Here is a 19,436-nt window from a genome sequence, read left to right on the forward strand (position 1 = left end):
TTTTTTTTTTTTAAACCTGAAAATCATCTGCAAATAGATAGAACTCTGTATTCAAACAAGCCACAATGCAGCTAGTGGAGTCAAGTACAGATTAGTAGTTATAATTATGAACCTTTAGGGACCCCTCTTTTCAACCTTCTCTCGCTGGACAATTGTCCATCCCATTTAACCATTTGGCACCTATCCTTCAAATAAGAATCAAACTAAACTAAAACAGTGGACCCGAATCCCAGCTCCTTGAATAAACCAATAAAGCTTTCCATGTGATATAATACAAAACACAGCCCTAAAACTGGTCTACTCGTTGAAGAAATTTGACCACATCACAGAGGCATAATACGACTCACACAGGCTCCCAATACAAGTGAGAGTACACTTCAAATTTTACTGCCTACTATTTAAAGCAATAAATGGAGACAGCCCAGCCTATTGGAACAATTGACTAATTCAATCCACCTCAACCAGACATAGGAGAACCCACGCACCATTCACACACCCTCCAACCAAAAACGTCAAATGAAAAAAACTATACGACAACCTCCTAGCCATCCGAGCTGCAACGTTTGACATCCAACTCTACAATCTATTGACCTCGACCACAGACTACAAAACCTTCAAAAAAGAAATAAAAACTCTTCTTTTCAAAAACGGAACTAACACAGTCAGAACTACCCCAAGCATCACCTGCAACTACTCCTTATGTACTTCTAATATCATGACAATTAAGATATAATCCTTAGCAACTTAAAGAAATATACTAACTACTACCAACACACTTCTAATGTCCTAACAATTCATTTGTAATCTGCCTTGAACCGCAAGGCAATGGCAGAATAGTAATCACTAATGTAATGTAATAATGTCAAACACCACTGTTAAATCTAATAATACATAATAAACTCGGTCAGCTTTCACTAAAATACTATCCGCAATAGTAACCAATAATGCTGTATTATGGTGTTGTCTATATCCAGGTTGTTACTATACAACAACCAATTTATATCTGCATTCTCATACAACTGATTCAATACCACTCTTTCCAGAATTTGTATTACCAAAGATAAATTTGAAACAGGTCTATACATGCTATAATATTTTACAGCTTTTGAAATAGAAATGATAACTGCTCTTTTTTTCAGTTGGTGAGTGATGAATTCACCAACCTCCTTCTTTTACAAAACTGTAGTTTGTTTTTTAGCACCGGCCATGGTGGTAACAGCTCCAATGCTCATAGAATTCCTATGTCAGAGCTGTTACCACCATAGCTGGCACTAAAAACCATGCTACTCACTATTTCTTAGAATGTAGCATGGATTTTAGTGCCAGCTATGGTGGTAACAGCTCTGACAGTCATAGGAATTCTATGAGCACTGGAGCTGTTACCACCATGGCCGGTGCTAAAAACCAAACTACAGTTTTGTAAAAGAAGGGGATTAGTGAATTCATCACTCAGAATAGGTTGTATGTTCCCTTTGCAATTGCTAATAAAGATATTTAAAAAAAAACAACAACATGCTACAGCTTTATAAAAAGGGGAGGTGGGAGGTAAATGAACAATGAATGGAATTAAAACGTCCTTCCACTGTGACAAATACTGATAAGGAATAAGATCTAAAGAATGAATCTCAGTAAAATGTTTGTCAATTTCTAATTTCTTTACTTCTGTAAGCTCAGTCCAATTCTCCTTAATTCGACCATACTAAAAAACAATATGACTTACCCCATCTTTTACTAAGGTGCGCTAACCGATTAGTGCATCCATAGACTAACATGCATGCATTAGTGTTTAGGTCACGTGATAAATCAATTAGCATGTACTAATTGGTTAGCGCACCTTAGTAAAAGAGGGCATTAGATATCACACATTTGGATTGACATGTCTTATATCTGTTACAGGTAATCTAACAATTTTCTCATTAAAATATCAGCAAAACCCTTAATTGTTAAATTTGAATCAACCTCTAAATATCACCCAACACCCATAAGATCTTTAGCAAATTTTAAACTACTGGTGAGGATTATTTTCAGACTCTGCTAGCTTTATATTGATAAATGATTTCTTATACTGTAAAACTTTGTCATAATATAACCTTCTCTGAGCCCAACATTTTTTTCTTTAAAACATCTGACAGATTTTTCCATCACTGCCTCTGATTGAAACCTTGCCTCAATTTTTTGCAAAATACTGTATGATGAATAGACCCCAAATTATTTAAACACTGACCCCCTCTTTTACTAAGGTGCGCTAACCGATTAGCATGCGCTAAATGCTAATACATCCATAGACTAACATGCACGCATTAGTGTTTAGCGTGCGCTAAATTGATTAGCACTCTCTAATTAGTTAGTGCACCTTAGTAAAAGAGGGCCTCCGAGTCTGGAAAATCAAGCCAAGTATTCACTCATTCTTCTTCCTCCATCTCCTGATAGAATGGCATCAAGGCAAGCACTTGTGAATTTGTTCTTCACTTCCAATTGCTCATCTGCTTTCTTCATACTTTTTTATTTTACTTTTTACCTTTTCAATCTGTATGGTTCATTCTACCCTTTTCTTTATGTTGTCTCATCCTGGATAATGTTAATTGCCACCCTTTGTGATCTGGGTGGCTTAATACATGTTAATAGAATATACTGTATAATGATATACAGTATCATAATATGGACCAAGGAAAATATTCATGTAATATTGATATAAGGTTGCTTGCAGTCTAATATTGAAGGTATATAATGCTGGATGAGCCAGCCAAAGATTGTGGAGAAGGGGGAAAGGGGAAGGGTTAAAAATGAATTATCAGTTGGGGAGATTGATTGGGTAGAAGTGTTGTTAAGTAAGGGAGATAGAGGGTAGGAGAAATGAAAGGAAGAGAATGAATGGCTAAGTGATAGGATGAGAAGTGAGTTAGGATTGGCAGAGGGAAGCGGTTTAGTCACTGACTAGTTTTATGAGGTGAATTGGCAGGTTTTCAAGCATTCTGGGGTAGTAGAGAATGTGGAAGGGTATAGGTGTGGTAGATAGGAAAGTTGTTCCTGCCCTTCCCTTCCTTTCTGTTTATTGGGGGGCTCAGCATCTGTGGTAGGGTTGGCAGGTGTTTGGGTTGGTTGCAGTTTATACACCTCTGAGAACTCTGTTCCTCAGATATGTCATTCTTAGCTTTACCCTTCTCCTTCACTGCCAATTCCAGACTTTGTTCCTTTCATCTAGCTGCCCCCTATGCCTGGAATACATTACCCAAGTTTGTTCATCAAGCCCCTTCCTTTCCCTTGTTTAAAAGCAGACAACATACCTTTTTGATATAGCTTTCAATCCTTAACCCTACTCCTCTGCCCTCCAACCCAGCCCACTGATTAACCATTCCCATGTTTAAATTGTCAGCTCTTTTGAACAGGGACTGTTTTTTTTATTTTTTTTATGACTCTGCAGCGCTGCGTGCATTCAGTAACACTATAGAAATAATTAATAGTAGTTTATGAAACAGATTTGGTGACTGTTTTTTGAGCTGCTCATGTGCAACACCACGCCAGGACTCTGCGATACCGTGAGTCTTGTGGGGAATGGGGATTGGGGAAAGAGTGAGGAATTTTAGGAGAGGAGCTAGTTTAACACCTAGTAGCTCCATATTTTCAGACTGAATTGCGTATGTTGACAATTTTGTAATTTAATTAAGGGCCTGTTTTACAAAGCCGCGCTAGCGGCTGCTGCACGGTAACAGACCCAAAGCCCACAGAGATTTAAAGGACTTTGTGGCTGTTGTCATGCAGTAGCCACTAACGCAGCTTTGTAAAACAGGCTATAAGTTTGTGTTGGTAAAAATCAATAAAGCTGCAGCCCATTTTTCCACTACAAGTTGTAGATTCGTTTATGATGTTATGATTTTATGATGTTAATCTGAGCAATGATACTAAATCCAGTGTTACATCATTTACAAATCACTCCAATACAAATGAAGCAACTTAAAAGGCAACACGTGAGAACATCCATATAACATAGATATCTTGCTCACAATCTCAGTACAACAGAATGAGACATTTTAATAAGCAGATGAACTTGAAGAAAAAGTTAAAATAAAAAATTGCTACAAACTTTCAAAACAGTATATTGCAAACTTCAAAAAGCCCCATATAGGTAGCATTTCCCATAGAATGAAAATCAGAAGGTCAAGTTATCAGATAAAGAGGACAGAAAAGACGAGAAAAAATGATTTTACTGGGGTAGATACCTGAGCTGATACAAATTAAAATATTAAAGAATTCAAACATGCTTTAAACATATGAAACATGTCCTTAATTTCAGGGGTTGGGTGTCATATGACCCCTGATTACACTGAAAACAAGCATGAATGGGAAGACTAGTTGAACTAAGTGGTCTTTATCTGCTGACCTCAATTATGTTTCTATGATACAGAAAATAATTCAGATAAATGTTAAGAATTTATCTAGAAGACTTCCACATCTCTTTGACTACATATACAGATCTTTTTCATAGGGTCATACCATCTTTTCACATCTGTAAATTTCCAAAATGAAACTCACAATGATGTCTTAAATAGCAGTGCTACTTACTTAATATTTACAATGAAATTAGGAAAATGGGTAAAAGAATGAGGTTTAGGTATTTTAAAACTGTTTACTGTTACAATTCCTCCAATTATGATGTCCCCATCTCTGTGGTATAAACTCCCAAAATTGTGCCCTGTATATTTACACTCAGTCTTCCATAGGATATTGAAAAGTATAAATAAAATCAGAACCAGATGACCTCCCATTCTTCAACTTAAAAATTGCTCATCTTATGAAATGATTGCTCTTCTTGCTCTGTGATTGCACTTAATTTTTGATGGAGAACAATATGCCAGAGTTGTTATATAGATCAGTACTTATATCTTAGATCTTTCAGTTATGGAAAGAGAGATTTCTGCATGAGCAAAAAAAATGACAAGACATATGGTCCTTTTATTGCTGTGGTCCTAAAAGGATTAATCTCAAGGGCTATATCCTTCTGATCTGTGTATGTAATATTAAATATAGGCTGTTCATTTTAATATAACCTTACAGAAGTCCTGCCTTCACTAACTGAAAGATAAATATTAATTTTTATTGAATGCTTGGTGTTAAGTGTAATAATACTAATCATCAGAATTGCCCATTTGGTCAGTAGTCATGTTTTTGATCAGAATTTATTAGATATTATTGTAGCTTGCAGGACAGAGCTGTGTTACTAGCTATAGATTATTAATTTTGGTTATAGGATTAGCTCTATCAGGTATTGCTCATTATTACAAGAATGGAGTAACCTAATAATGTTTCAATTATTAATAATGTATTAATAATTGAAATATTGTGTTCCTTTAACTCATATAACAATATCAGCAGTTCCCAATTTTCTCGACCATGACATCAAGTATCTTGACCAGTTAACATACTAACTTAGCAGTTATTATCAAATTAATTCCTCAAAAATGTATTTCCTAGTTCAGTCTGTTGCTCATATTCCTTTCAGCTTCATTTCTTTCCCTGATTAGCTATTGTGTCAATATTTAACCACCACAGTCAGCACTGGATTGTTAGCTCAATTCAATCTCTGTCCAGCTAATTCATCCCTCCAGCTATGCTTGATTTTTTTCCTTCTGACTATCCACAAACTGCCCCAAACTACCACAAACTGCCCCAAACTACTATCTAGATTGGATTAGATTTATTAACATATTAATTCAATTTTCTATACTGTTCCCCCGAGGTAGCTCAGAATGGATTAGTTCAATTTATTCAGGTACTCAAACATTTTTTTCTCTGTCTGTCCTGGTGGGCTCACAATCTATCTAATGTACCTGGGGCAATGGGAGGATTAAGTGACTTGCACAGGGTCACAAGGAGCAGTATGGGTCTGAACCCATAACCCCAGGGTGCTGTGGCTTTAACCACTGCACCACACTAGTGTCACCAAGGTATTAAGTGGTTTGTAACCTAAATAGGTCTGCAGTGATATTTTGGGGGTAGAGGGGTTCCAGCAGGAGGAATTGGGCATCCCTTCTGCCGTTAGTCTTTGCAGGGTTTGGGGACAGGTTGCAGCTAAACTTATTGTGACAAGGAGATCCCTTGCTGTGATAAGCTTAGCGGCAACCTGATTCTCTAACCTGTGCCTGTGATTAGGATGTCAGAGAATCGGGTTCTTAGTCGGGCTTAGGTGCAATTCTCTATAGGATGCCCATGTGCAATTCTCAGAAGCCACTAAGATGGCTTCTGAGACTGGACGTCCTATATAAAATCTGGGCTAATAAATGTAAATGATAGAGATAAGCCCTTACTACATGACTAATAAATGATAAGAAAGTTGTTGACCTCTTAGAACAGTGTTCTTCAACTTTTTTGCACCTATGGACCGGCAGAAATAAAAGAATTATTTTGTGGACTGGCATCGTTCCGCGGACCGGTGGTTGAAGAACACTGGGCTAAGTCATGGGCAAGACCCCACCCATCTCCACCCCAGACCTCACGCCCATAATAGTGCTTGTAATACTATTTTTTCCATTCATTTTTCATAGATACACACAATATAATCTTATTAACAACACATAATGGTTAACCACAAAATTAAACTACAGAAAGAACACTGACAGCAGATGTAAATTCTCAAAATTGACATAATTCAATCACAAAATTCAAAAATAAAATCATTCCCCCCATACCTTTGTTTTCTCCCTCCCTCCATGCTATGCATTACCTTCTGGCCTGCTCCCACCTGGCCATTTTATGCCGCCCCTGGTGTTATCTTCAGGCCGGCTCCCTCTTCCTCACTAATGCAGTGCACAAAGCTGCGGGCAGCGGCTCCTTGCATGTCCTGCACCTCATCTGGAAGCCTTCCCTCTGATGATGCGACATCAGAGAGAAGGCTTCCGATTGAGGCACAGGACGCATGTAGAAGCCACTGCCCATGGCTTTGTGCACTGAATCAGTGAGGAAGAGGGAGCTGGCCCAAAGATAACGCCACATCGATCGCACCGTGGACCAGCGGTTTAAGAACACTGTTTTGGGCCTGATGCACATGCCAGCCCTGTGGACCAGCAGGAAATTTCTGTGGACCGGCACCGGTCCACGGACCGGTGGTTGAAGAACACTGTCTTAGAACATTCTTTCAGTTAATAAACAACATGAACATTTTTTTTATTTAACTAAATTGTTCATAGAGGGGTCCTTTTTACTAAGGTGTGTTAACTGATTTAGCATGCGATAATTGTTTAGCACACACAAATTATTAGCGTGCGCTAAATGCTAATGCACCCATTATATTCTATGGACGTGTTAGCATTTAGTGCGCAGTAAATCAATTAGCACACGCTAAATCAGTTAACGTGCCTTAGTAAAAGGACCCCATAGTAAAAAGTGCTCAGTGCCCTTTGTCTCCTGCAAGTTTGGTGCCGCTAAGAGAACAAGTTTGGGACCATAATGGCACTCTTCAGTCCCACCATAGATGTTTACTACAATAGTTACTTCAGTATCTAAATATATCACTATATATCACTATATATATATATACTTATGATTTATCTTTAATCTTATCTATTGTTTTGCCTTTTGTCTTTGTTTTGTTCTATTTCTATCATTTAAATTTCTCCAGAATTCTACTGTTCAACGGCTCCCCCTTCTGCTTCTATTCCTTTCTCTCCTCTCTTCTACCTTCCAAAGTATTTACATCAATGCTGTCTTGTTAAAATGTTTATTTTATTTTTATTTTTCCTCTAACTCTACTTTTCACTTCTCTATTACCCTCCAGGTACTTTAGTTAGATTGTGAGCCTTCGGGACAGTAAGGGAATTTTTCAAGTACCTTTCTTATTTCTAATCTTAATGTATATTTTCTGTAAACCGCTTAGAACCTAACGGATGTAGCGGTATATAAGAAATAAATTACATTACATTACATTACATATATAAGGTAGTATATATTTAGATACTTCAGTATCTAAATATATACTACCTTAGGGGTCCTTTTACTAAGCTGCGCTAACATATTTAGCACATGAAAATAATTAGCATGCACTAAACACTAACACATCCATTATAGTCTATGGATGCGTTAACATTTAATGCATGCTAATTGCTTGCACACAGTAAATCGATTAGCGCAGATTAGTAAATAAAATATCCAGCACAAGATCATCAGCCCACACCTGACAGTTTTATACTCAGTATAGTAGTGGGGTAGCTTAAGGCAGATGAGGATCCAGTCATGGGATTCCACCAGCTGTTTCTATTGAAGAACATCAGTGATGCATAGGTATTCTAGTAATCCAAAGAAATGAGAATAAGGAATGAAAGCATCAGCAGTAGCCACTGCATTCTAACAGCCCTGCGCTTGGATCACTTTGGATGTTTCAAATGCCACACAAAAGAAAATCTGAGACATTTTCTAAAAAGTAAAAATAAAAAATTTAGAATTAGAAAGCTATCTGAAAAAAAATTTAATATTCTTCATGAATACCAGTTGGGTTTCAGACAAAGCTTCAGTACTGAAACCATTCTTGTTTCATTGATGATCATCTCCACTGTCTATTTAGTAAAGTGTCACAAACACTCCTAAGAGCAGAGTTACAAAGTGACAAAAACTATGATCTGGCATGTCCCCTACAACCAGGGGTATCTTCAGGCCTTCAACTTGGCCCTAAGTAACTGCATAGGCCTGGGAGCAAAGGATTCGACAAAATGGAGCAGGGAAAGCAGTTATTTACAATGTCCAATGTGACATGGACAAGAGGACATAGACTGAAGCTGAGGGGGGACAGGTCCAGGACGAATATCATGAAGTTCTGTTTCATGCAGCAAGTGGTGGACACCTGGAATGCTCTCCCAGAGGAAGTAATTGCAGAATCCACCATTCTAGGATTTAAGGGTAAATTAGATGCACATAATAATAATAATAATAACAGTTTATATACCGCAATACCGTTAAGTTCTATGCGGTTTACAGAAGATTAGTGGAGTACAAGTTGAGTTGACGTACAAGTTGAGTTAACTTAAGGGATGTGGGAACAATGGGGAGAAAGGGCAAGAGAGGGGAAGGAGGGAAGTGGGTCAGCTGTCTAGGTATTTCAGGAATAGGTGAGTTTTGAGGCGTTTCCTGAATACCTCATAAGTGATGGGCAGTAGGAGTTGTTCTAGGTCTTTACCCCATAGAGCAGCCTGATGTGAGAGAAAATGCTCATGGTGTTTTTTTAGTTTGCATCCTCTAACCGGGGGAGAAACGAAGTGCGAGTGGGAGCTTCTCTTGTGTTTGTTGGCTGAGAAGGAGAATAGGTCAGTGATGTATTTAGGGGTTAGACCGTAGAAAACTTTAAAACAGAGGCAGGCGAACTTAAACTTTACACGAGCTTCCATCGACAGCCAGTGTAGCTGTTTGAAGTATGGCATCACGTGATTGAACTTCTTTAGACCGAAGATTAGTCTGATCGCAGTGTTTTGCATTAGTTGTAATCGTCGCATATTCTTTTGGGGGATTGCTAAGTAGGCGATGTTACAGTAGTCGAGTTAACTTAATACGAGGGATTGTACCAAGATTCTGAAGGCAGAGTTATCAAAGTATGCTTTAATGGATTTAAGTTTCCAGAGGGTGAAAAAACTCTTTTTGATTAGGGAGTCCACCTGATCTTTCATGGTGAGGCATTGGTCCAGAGTTACACCCAGTATTTTAATGGTGGGCTGTATGGGGTAGTTATGTTTGTTGATGTCTAGTGGGGTTTTGGTGTCAAGAGTGGCATAGAGTGATATGGGTAAGGGTAAATTAGATGCTATCACCCAGCCGGGTCCGCGAGGGCACTGCGGAGTCCGCCGACTGGTGGCAGCATGACCCTAGCATGGCTCCCAAAGAGGGAAGACCCTACACAGTAATAAAGTTCTCTGGCTTAACAATAATACTAATAAGCCAATACATGCTCAGACTATTGCAATAGGTTAAATTCACCCAAAACAAGGAAAAACACAAAAACTATTCCACTGGCTTTTCCTCCTCCAACAAACAGTTCATGGTAGCCAGTTGTAGTCCAGTGAACAAACTTAAGCTTTGTCCCAGGTAAGTAAACATAAGTTCAAAGCAACATCCTGGCAGCTTTACACAGCTTCAAACCAGGAAACAAAAACAAGGGAAACACTTTTTCACCTCTTCCTAGAAACCTGGGCTTTCAGTAATACAGTCCTGTTCTTCACCAAGCCCTTGGTTCTTAAACAAGCAAAACAAAATTCCAGCACTATGCAGCACTCCAGTCCTGGTGTTCCAGGAACAGGATTGCCGGTTCACTTTCACAAAAGGCTTAAAACAAGCACCCACAAAATTCCCCAACCCGAGGTCTTCTGTGAACCCAACCCCCAATCCTGTAAGTTCTCAGCTTGGTCCTGTTCTAACACCAGCAACACACCAGCTTCTCACAAAGCTTTCTGCCAGCTGGTATGGAGTAGCTTAATTAGTGCTAAGCACAAGTTCACTACTGCTTCTAGCTTCAAAAACATTCTTTGCCAGGTCCTTCTAATCAAAAAAAATAGTCCCAACAAAACTCTTTAAGGAAAGCTTCCAAAACAAAGGAATAATTCATGGGCAGGAAACTGCCACACTTGCATCCATGGGTTCCAGAGATTCCACTCCAGGCATTACAGATTCTGCCATTTCCATTTGTTCCTCTGGACCCTCTTGCTCTGCCATGCCCTGTGTTACAGGACTTTCCCAATCCATGGGTTCTGGTTTGGGACTTGCCCTTGCCTGGCCAGGAGGAGTCTTTCTGCCAGCCCTTCCTGAGCTCTCCCTCTCAGACTCTTTGAGAGCTGCTATAAGGGAGAAGAGCCACTCCCAGTCTTATGTGGCTGAGGTACTGCTTTGGAGGCTCTCTGGCTCCCTCTCAGTTCAGTGGTAATATTACACTCTGGGAGCTGGTTGTATTTCCTAAGGGAGTTTGTTTTTTGTGACAGGCTTTGGCTTGGGCAAGGGATTTAGGTCTGCATCAGATTCATTGTCCTCGGGATAGGCAGCCCTGTCCTCTACAACCTCTGAGGCTCTACCTGCTTCTGGATTCCCGGCTAGGGGAGTTGGCTTAACCCCTATCCTAACCTTGACAGGGTCATCCTTGGGGATGGCAATGTCACAATGCACATCTCCTTTGAGAAGCATACAGTGATATGGAGACTAAAACTATGCCAGGGTACACCTGGCGGGGCCTCCGTGTGTGTGGATCACTGGACTTGATGGACCCAGGGTCTGTTCCGGAGATGACAATTTTTATGTTCTTATGTTAGTACTGGCTTCAACCAACCAAATACAAAACTCAGGCAGAATCTCTCATGGTCAAGAATGGTCTTTATTCTGACCTCAGGGGTCATAAAGGTATAACAAAGAAAACGCATTCAACTTTTCACAAAAATCAGTTTTCAAAATAAAGTCAAGAGAAAAACATATGCTCCTGGCACACAATACGAAGAATGCTATGAGCTTCAAACTCAGCTCTAGTCTAACACAGTGATTCATCAGCATTCAACTCCTTGCATGAAGACATAGACCTCAGTCCTGATTTTGAAAAGAAATAAAAAAACAAAAACACCTACATTTGTCTTGACTGAGACCATCTACTCTGGCTCAGCTATCAAATTACTCTTGTTTGTCAGAAAACAAAATTTCTTTCCAGTGGCAGTTTATTTATACGCAGGAATAAAATATTCACAGCATAGTGCATATCAGAATATTATAATCCCCAGTAGAAGACAGTTTGAACATTCTCTTAGGCACCAAACAGCATGGAAGCTCTGCCTCAAGATCTCTAGTCACTGTAGCACATATTGGTAGGCAGCACAGCTGAAAGGGATTCTGTAATTGTTCTTCACCACGGCAAGCACAGTAAGATTTCAGCATACAAAACATTCACTTCTTGGTCCCAAATTAAACCAAAACATAAAGCAAACTTTGCTAGGCAAAAACCCACCAGCTGCAACACAGCTACTCACTGGTTTAGTTGATTTCTGTCAGCTCTGCTTGGCTCTCTGTGTTAAGGCCAGCTTCCTGGATTTCTACTTTCATATAATCTTCTGCAGCATGGAAGTTGGAAGTAGGGAAACTTTCTCCTACTTCTTGCATGGGCCAACCTAAAACCTCAGAGTCTGCTTCCTCTCTCCAAGGCCCCTGCCCTGCTTCATCCTGCTGGAGTGCTTCTGCCTTGTCAATCTCTACTCTCCTTATTGCTTGCTTCAGCCTGCCTTTAACCAGCCCAAAGCCACTCCCTTTCAGCCTATAGAGTGGGATGGGCTTTGGTTTTACAGCAGGCTGTCTAAGCTCCAGCTTCCCCTGTCTGTTTTGCCTTAATCTCATAGGCACAGCAACCTTGACTTTAACTGCCCTAGCTGATGTACTGCCCAGGTACAAATGCTGTGCTTCTGCCTGCTCATGAACATCCTGATCCAGAGTACTACTGTTTCTGCAATAAGGGCAAGGGAGGTCAGACTCAAGTTGGTCACTAGATCTGATCTGGTCAGTTTTTCTGCACAGGATCTTCTTGGCAGATCTAGGTGCAAATCCAGCACAGATGCTTGGTTTGTCACAAAAGGAACAAGTGCTTTAATAGATCTTAGTAGTGCCTTTGATCTGGTAGATCATGAAATTCTGTTGGAATGTTTGTATGCAATGAGACTTTCAGGAAAAGTATGGAGCTGGTTTCAGGGCTTCTTGAAAAAAAGATCTTATCAAGTTGTTAGTAATGGCAATTATTCTAATTCAATGTGGTGTGTCCCAAGGTTCATCTTTGTCATCCACTTTATTTAACTAAACTAAACTAAACCTTAAGTTTATATACTGCATCTTCTCCACAGATGTGGAGCTTGGCACGATTTACAAGAACTTAAATATAGGAAGAGAAGAATGGGGTTGTGTACAGGGGGAAAGAGAGAATTACATTTTTGTGAAAAGCCAAGTTTTCAGGTGCTTACGGAATAATTGGAGGGAGCCCAGGTTCAGCAGCGGGATAGTAAGATCATTCCAAAACCCTGTGATTTTGAAGAGGAGGGATTTTCCCAGTTTACCCACATAGAGAATACCATGTAGAGAGGGGAAGGCTAGTTTATGTCTTTGGGTGGGTCTGGTGGAGTCAGGACTCAAGGAGTTAAAGGATAGTGAGATTAGGGGAGGAATGATGCCGTGAATGATCTTAAAAGCCAGGCAGGTGCATTTGAAATGGATTCTGGAAATCACTGGGAGTCAGTGAAGTTTGGCCAGGAGTGGGGAGACATGGTCTGATTTGCGTTTTACGAAGATCAACTTGGCCACAGTGTTCTGGATTAGCTGGAGTCTTTGAAGACTTTTTTTTGTTAGACTTAAGTAAATAGCATTACAGTAGTCTAGTTTGGAGAGGATGATAGATTGGACAAGGACGGCAAAATGTTGTTGGCGGAAGTAGGCCCTTACTTTCCTCAGCATATGGAGGCTGAAAAAGCATGATTTTGCCAAAGAGTTGAGGTGGTCATTGAAGGAGAGGGAATAATCGATAATGATGCCGAGGACCTTGCTTGAGAACTCAAGCTGTAGTGCGGCGCCAGAGGGTAGTGCGAAGAGGGTGGGTAGGTGTTCTAATTTTGGGTCGAGCCAGAGTAGTTTTGTTTTAGATTCATTCAATTTCATCTGTACCGAAAGGGATCAGGAGTGGAGTCTTGTTATGCAATCTGTAATGTTCTCGTGGAGGTTGGTGAGGTTCTGGTCTGTCTCAAGAAGGACAAGGATGTCATCAGCGTATGTGTAGATTGTTTCAAAGGGGGATAGTTGGAGGAGTTTCAGGGAGGACATATAGATGTTAAAGAGAATAGGGGATAGGGGTGATCCCTGAGAGACACCACAGGATGGTGACCTAGGGACGGACATGGTGCCATTTGTGTTGACAGTGTAGGAACGAGAACGTAGGAAGTTTAAGAACCACTTTAGGATGGTGGAGTCAATGCCTATCTCGGAAAGTTGATAAAGCAGTATATCATGGTGGATGACATTGAAAGCTGCAGAGAGATTGAATTGCAATAGGACAGCGAACTTGTTACAGGAATGTAATTGTTGCACCTTTGAAATTAAAGAAACTAGGAGGGATTCGGTGCTGAATCTGGGTCTGAAGCCATATTGGTAGGGAAGGAAAATGGAGAATCTCTCTAGGTAAAATGAGAGCTGGGTAGAGATGATGGCCTCTAGCATTTTAGTTAGGAGAGGGATATTTGCTATGGGGCGGTAGTCAGATGGTAAGGAGGGGTCGAGATCAGCTTTTTTCAGTAGAGGAGACAAGGCAATGTGAACAGGCCCGATAGTAAAGCAGAGTTTATAAGTCTGGTAAGGGAGGAGATGGCCTGCGCAGGAATGTTTTCGTAAAGGTAGGAAGGGAAAGGATCCAGGACGCATTTGCAGGATTTCAGTTTGAGACAAAGTTTAGAGATCTGGGGTTCAGATACAAGTTCAAAGGCAGTCCAGGATCTATCAGCAGGGATAGGGTTAGAGTCGTTGGGGGCCAGAGAATTGTAAGAGACTGCTGGGGGGAAGGAAATTCTTATGGTAGTAATTAGAGAATGACACGGTGACAAAATTAATCACCGTTCCCGTCCCCGCATATAACCACAGGAAATAATCCCATGTCATTTTCTAGTGTCTATTTCAACCTCAGTCTTTCTACACCAGCATTCTTCAAAGCAAAGCTTGCGGGTCAGTGGTTGTGGCCATTCATACTCTGATTCTTCCCTCTCTCCTTAAAGAATGACATGAAGATGGTTTCCCGCGGTTATCCGCGGGGACGGGAACGTGATGAATTTTGTCACCGTGTCATTCTCTAGTAATAATCTTTTCGATGAAGAATTTAGTTAGGTCATCTGCGGATGGAGGGGAGGGGGGAAAGATGAAGTTGTTTTTTGAGGTTAAGTTGCGCCAAATGTTGAACAGTGTACTATTTTGGTTTTTAGATCTGGAGATTTTATCTCCATAGAAATTCTTCCTTGCTTTTTTTAATACTATGTTATAGAACTTGATATTGTCTCTCCAGGATTGTCTGTCTGGAGGGAATTTTGATTTTTTTCCATTTACGCTCCAGAGCTCAACATTTCTGCTTTAATTCCCTGTGGTATGGAAGATACCAGGGAGTCTTGCTGGAGTAGGAGATAGGTTTAGTAGATAAAGGGGCAAGAGCACGGTAGGTGGTCCCAGAAAGGATTATCCAGTTGTGCCAGTTGGAATCTGGGTCAACAGGTTTAGGAAAAGAGGGAAGTTGGTTTAGAAATTGGGTCCAGAACAGTTCACTCGTGATTTTTTTGCGGTAGGTAATAGAATTTGTGGCTCGGAATGGAGTGCCAAGGTGAGGCGTGAAAATGGGAAGGTAGAAAGAGCCTAGAAGGTGATCAGACCAGAGGACATGTTCCCAACTAGCCTCTTTGGCAGTAGTTTTTTGCTCGGTTAGGTCGAGGAAGCTGATAATGTCTAGTGTATGCCCCTTTTCGTGGGTAGGAGCGGGTGTAGGAGTGGTGAAGCCTAGGGAGGTGAGGAAGTTGTTGAAATCGGTTGCATCCTTGCTGGTGTTATCGTCTAGGTGGAGATTAATATTGCCAATGATCAATAGTCTTTGGAACTTTAGGAAGGCCCTTGTTATGGCCTCGAGAACGAGTTTGGAGGATTTGTTCCAGGGGGTTGGTGGTCGGTATAGTAATAGGATACCTAATGGGTAGGGGTGGAGTTCATTGTTGACTGAAGCTAACATGAATTCTAAAGAGGTATGGCTGCCCTTTTCAAGGAGCTGTACATCGAAGAATGATTTATAAAGCAGAGACAAGCCTCCTCCTTTCCGGTTGATTCTGGGAGAGAAGAGGCCATAGTAACCAGAGAGGCAGAGTTCGTTTTGTGTGAATAAGGTGTCTTTTTCGATCCATGATTCTGTGATGCACAAGAAACCTAGATCAAAGTCTCCAAGTAGGTCTTTTAGTATTTGGGTCTTATTGTGGACAGATCTGGCATTACAGTAGAGTGTTGGAACTGGGGTGAGAGAGTCAGAGGTAAGGTTGGGTAGGTTGGTTGGAGGAACAGGCTTTAAGGAGGTGAAGTTGACTCCTATGGGTTTTTTGAAGGGGTGGGTTCTCGTGCGTACTAGTGCGGGGATTCTGAGGCCAGGGCAAGTGTTACTGGAGTTTGTGGAGTCGAGTAAGTTGGGGGGAGAGGTTTTTGGCAGTGGGAAGTGTTGGTGAAAGAGCAGAGTAGGAGAAGAAGGAGCCAAGAAGGTGGCTTCATGGTGAGATCACGGAGAACCAGTGAGAGGATTGGGCAGAGCTTGTAAGACAAGAAGGATGGAGAATTGAGTACAGGTGAGGACTGAGAGAAATGGAGGAAGGACTAAAAACTGAAGATTTAACACCAAATTGATTCTAGTGAGGTAGAAGCGGAGGTGGAACTTATCGATTGCTACTAGTGAGATACAAACAGAGGTAGAGCTTAACAATTGCTACTAGTAAGATAGAAATAGAGGCAGAGCTTGGCAGATGTTTGATACATGTTGTAATGACTTGGTCAGAGGAAGACAGTTAGTATATAGCTGAGGAACGATTTGGTAACAAGTTCAGTCTCTTCATGCACAAGTGGTGCCAGGCGAAGAAAGGAGGGTGGAGATGGTAATGGCTTCCTATTTCCTCAGCTCTAGAGAGCGGCTTTGGGGGAAATTTTTTGGTAGCCTTCAAATGGGCTGGAGAGGGGCCGGAGCTTTAAAAAGCAGATATAAGCCCAATCCGAGAGTTCAAACTTTAAATTTCATATTTATCCAGATCATAAATTTATCACAGCTTTCTATTAAATCTATATGCTTAATATGAAGTGCTCAGACCAATACCCTTTGATTCAGGTACTTAGGGGAGTTATGGCATCTCTCGGGTGGCCATCGAAATCAGGTCTTACTGAGGATTGCATATCCTCATTAATGGCCAGCACTCATTTGTTTGGGGCTGATGAACCCGATATGGGGAACACGTGGGAGGAGATTAAATACTCCCACAAAGGTCTTATTAGAACCCAGCTCCATTCAGCAGTGCTGGTAGAGTACTGTCACACCAGACGGGTTCCACGAGGCTTGAGACTGTATAAAGAACCAAGATTCCAAGACAATATTGATTATATAAGGAATTGGAACGAAACATTGACAAGATGCTCAATAGATCTCATGCTTCTTACTATTGATGCATTGGATCCTATCATTAAGACACATCAATCAGAATTGAACAACAAATTGGAATCGATGAAACAACAGGAATCTGAGGAGGAGTTTAAGGAAGCATATCAAGAACACATGTTGGCCATGGAGAAATATAAGACAGAACAGAGACAATTTAAAATCAAAAAGTTTCGCAGGGATGAGATCGATTTTACAAAGGGTTACGTTTATCCGTGGATGAATCGTAACTCCAAAACAAAACGACAATGGAAAAACAATAACACCAAGAAGGTGCGATTTAATTTATCCACCAGCGATTCATCCTCCGAGAATGAAAATACAGCATGTAATTCAGCAAAAACCTCTTTGAAGTGGGGAGATAGTAATATTTTATCAGACTCTTTTTTACAAATACCATCCGTGGAGCCAATCATACAAGAGTCAAACAAGAGGATAGAAACAAGAAGCTCCAACAAACACAAGAAACATGTTCCAGAATAAATAAAGGGATTTTCAATTTATCATCACGAAGTCTTAATAAACAGGAGGAAGAAATATTGTCTAAGGGACTATCTTTTGTCCCAAGTATTAAGTATGATGGTTTTGATACTCATACACATTTAAACAGATTTTTTAGAACATTAAGATTAAAGGTATTTTTTCAGGATTCACAAGAAAGGAGAATAGATTCATCTCTCCCCGAGGGATTAACATATAAATCTTCATGGTTACCTCCAGGCCCCCCTGATCCCCTGTAACTACGTTTGAACGACTAGTATTGAGGGATGTTAAGATATTGGAAACCCAGAATCAAAAAATAAAATCTAATATGACACCCCAACAATGGAATATTGTTCAGAGTTTACAAAATGATAGATCTATAATCATCCATAGGGCTGACAAGGGGGGCGGCATAGTCATTCAAGACTATGCCGAATATCATAAGGAGGCGTTACTTCAATTGACTAATAGGTCTTACTACACGGTTTTGGTGCGAGACCCAACAACTGACATCAAACAGCGAGTAGATGGTATATTACAAAAGGCAAGAGGAGATGATATAATAAACCCTAAAGAATTGAGGTTCCTAACTAATGATATTTCCCAGGATACCCGAAATATATTTCATTCCCAAAATTCATAAGTCTAGTACCAACCCACCCGGCCGACCCATAGTAGCCGGTATAGGGTCAATTTTAGAGCCACTATCACAAATAAGAAAGTGTTACCTACAGGATTTTTTAGGTGCGGGAAATGTAGCACCTGCGCGATGATGGTTTCACAGAAGGATTTTATTAATCCAGGGGATGGAAAGCGTCATGTTTTGAAACACTTTCTTACATGCTCCTCTGACTACGTAATCTATATCATAATGTATGTAGGAATGACTACAAGAACATTCAGGACCAGAATGGTTGAACATAAGTCCAATTTGAAAAACAACAGAGCAAATGCACCTCTAGTTGAGCACTGCTCTCTTACACACCATAAATTCGAAGATCTTAGAAGTTTCTGCATTGATAGAGTAACATCTAGTGTACGAGGGGGTGACAGAAAAAGACGCCTAGCACAAAGGGAAATACGCTGGATCTATAAATTAGACACTATGAAACCAAAAGGACTGAATACCTCTGTGGATTGAACATCTTTTCTCTAGCAATTATATATAAAAAAAATTTTAAATATATATATTTTTTTCAGTTAATATATTCATTTAGCCAACTCAAAACGCATGTGTGTTCATTTTAGGAGACAGCTGAGGTACCTGTTAAAAGCGCATGCGCCGGCGTTCTGCTGGCTGTCAGCGCCATTTTGCCTCTTCAACAGAGTTTAGCTGCACCGTAAGTTTTTGGTCTTTCTATTACATCTAAGTCAGGCCACAAATTTTCCATCCTGAGCATTTTGTGAAATGAAATGTTTTTAGTGTTTGAAGTTGTTTATATGTTATTTTTTGTGTTATAGATTTTGACCCCTGAGGAAGCCACAATGGTGAAACGGGTCCCCGTAGGGTTTTGATATCGACACTTGCAAACAATTACTAACTACTAATAATGACAAGATAAGTGTGATTTTTCTATTTTTTATTTATTGAAAGTTTTGTTCAGCACATATTTTTGCACTAGCTTATTTATAACAAACTCGATGAACGATACCTCCTCCTGCATTTCTGGATAGAAATCTTTGATGATTCACCAGAGCAGGCATCTGAGAGTTCAATTATAGACTTGAAACATTCATTGAACAAGTTTTATAACGTTTGATCCTAGGAATT

The 19,436-nt window shown here is 40.2% G+C and overlaps 1 protein-coding gene across 1 annotated transcript in view; it reads right to left on the minus strand.

Moving 5' to 3' along the window:
* The window catches only part of LOC117346173 (vomeronasal type-2 receptor 26-like), a 53,676-nt gene extending 51,951 nt beyond the window's left edge, over window positions 1-1,725 (minus strand). The window contains exon 1 of the mRNA XM_033915575.1: window positions 1,721-1,725. Within this exon, the coding sequence (XP_033771466.1) occupies window positions 1,721-1,725 (5 nt within the window). The remainder of the gene's footprint in view (window positions 1-1,720) is intronic.
* Between the last annotated feature and the right edge of the window lie 17,711 nt (window positions 1,726-19,436).

The sequence above is a fragment of the Geotrypetes seraphini genome, chromosome 12, assembly GCF_902459505.1.
Source record: "Geotrypetes seraphini chromosome 12, aGeoSer1.1, whole genome shotgun sequence".
In the NCBI taxonomy this organism is placed as follows: Eukaryota; Metazoa; Chordata; class Amphibia; order Gymnophiona; family Dermophiidae; genus Geotrypetes; species Geotrypetes seraphini.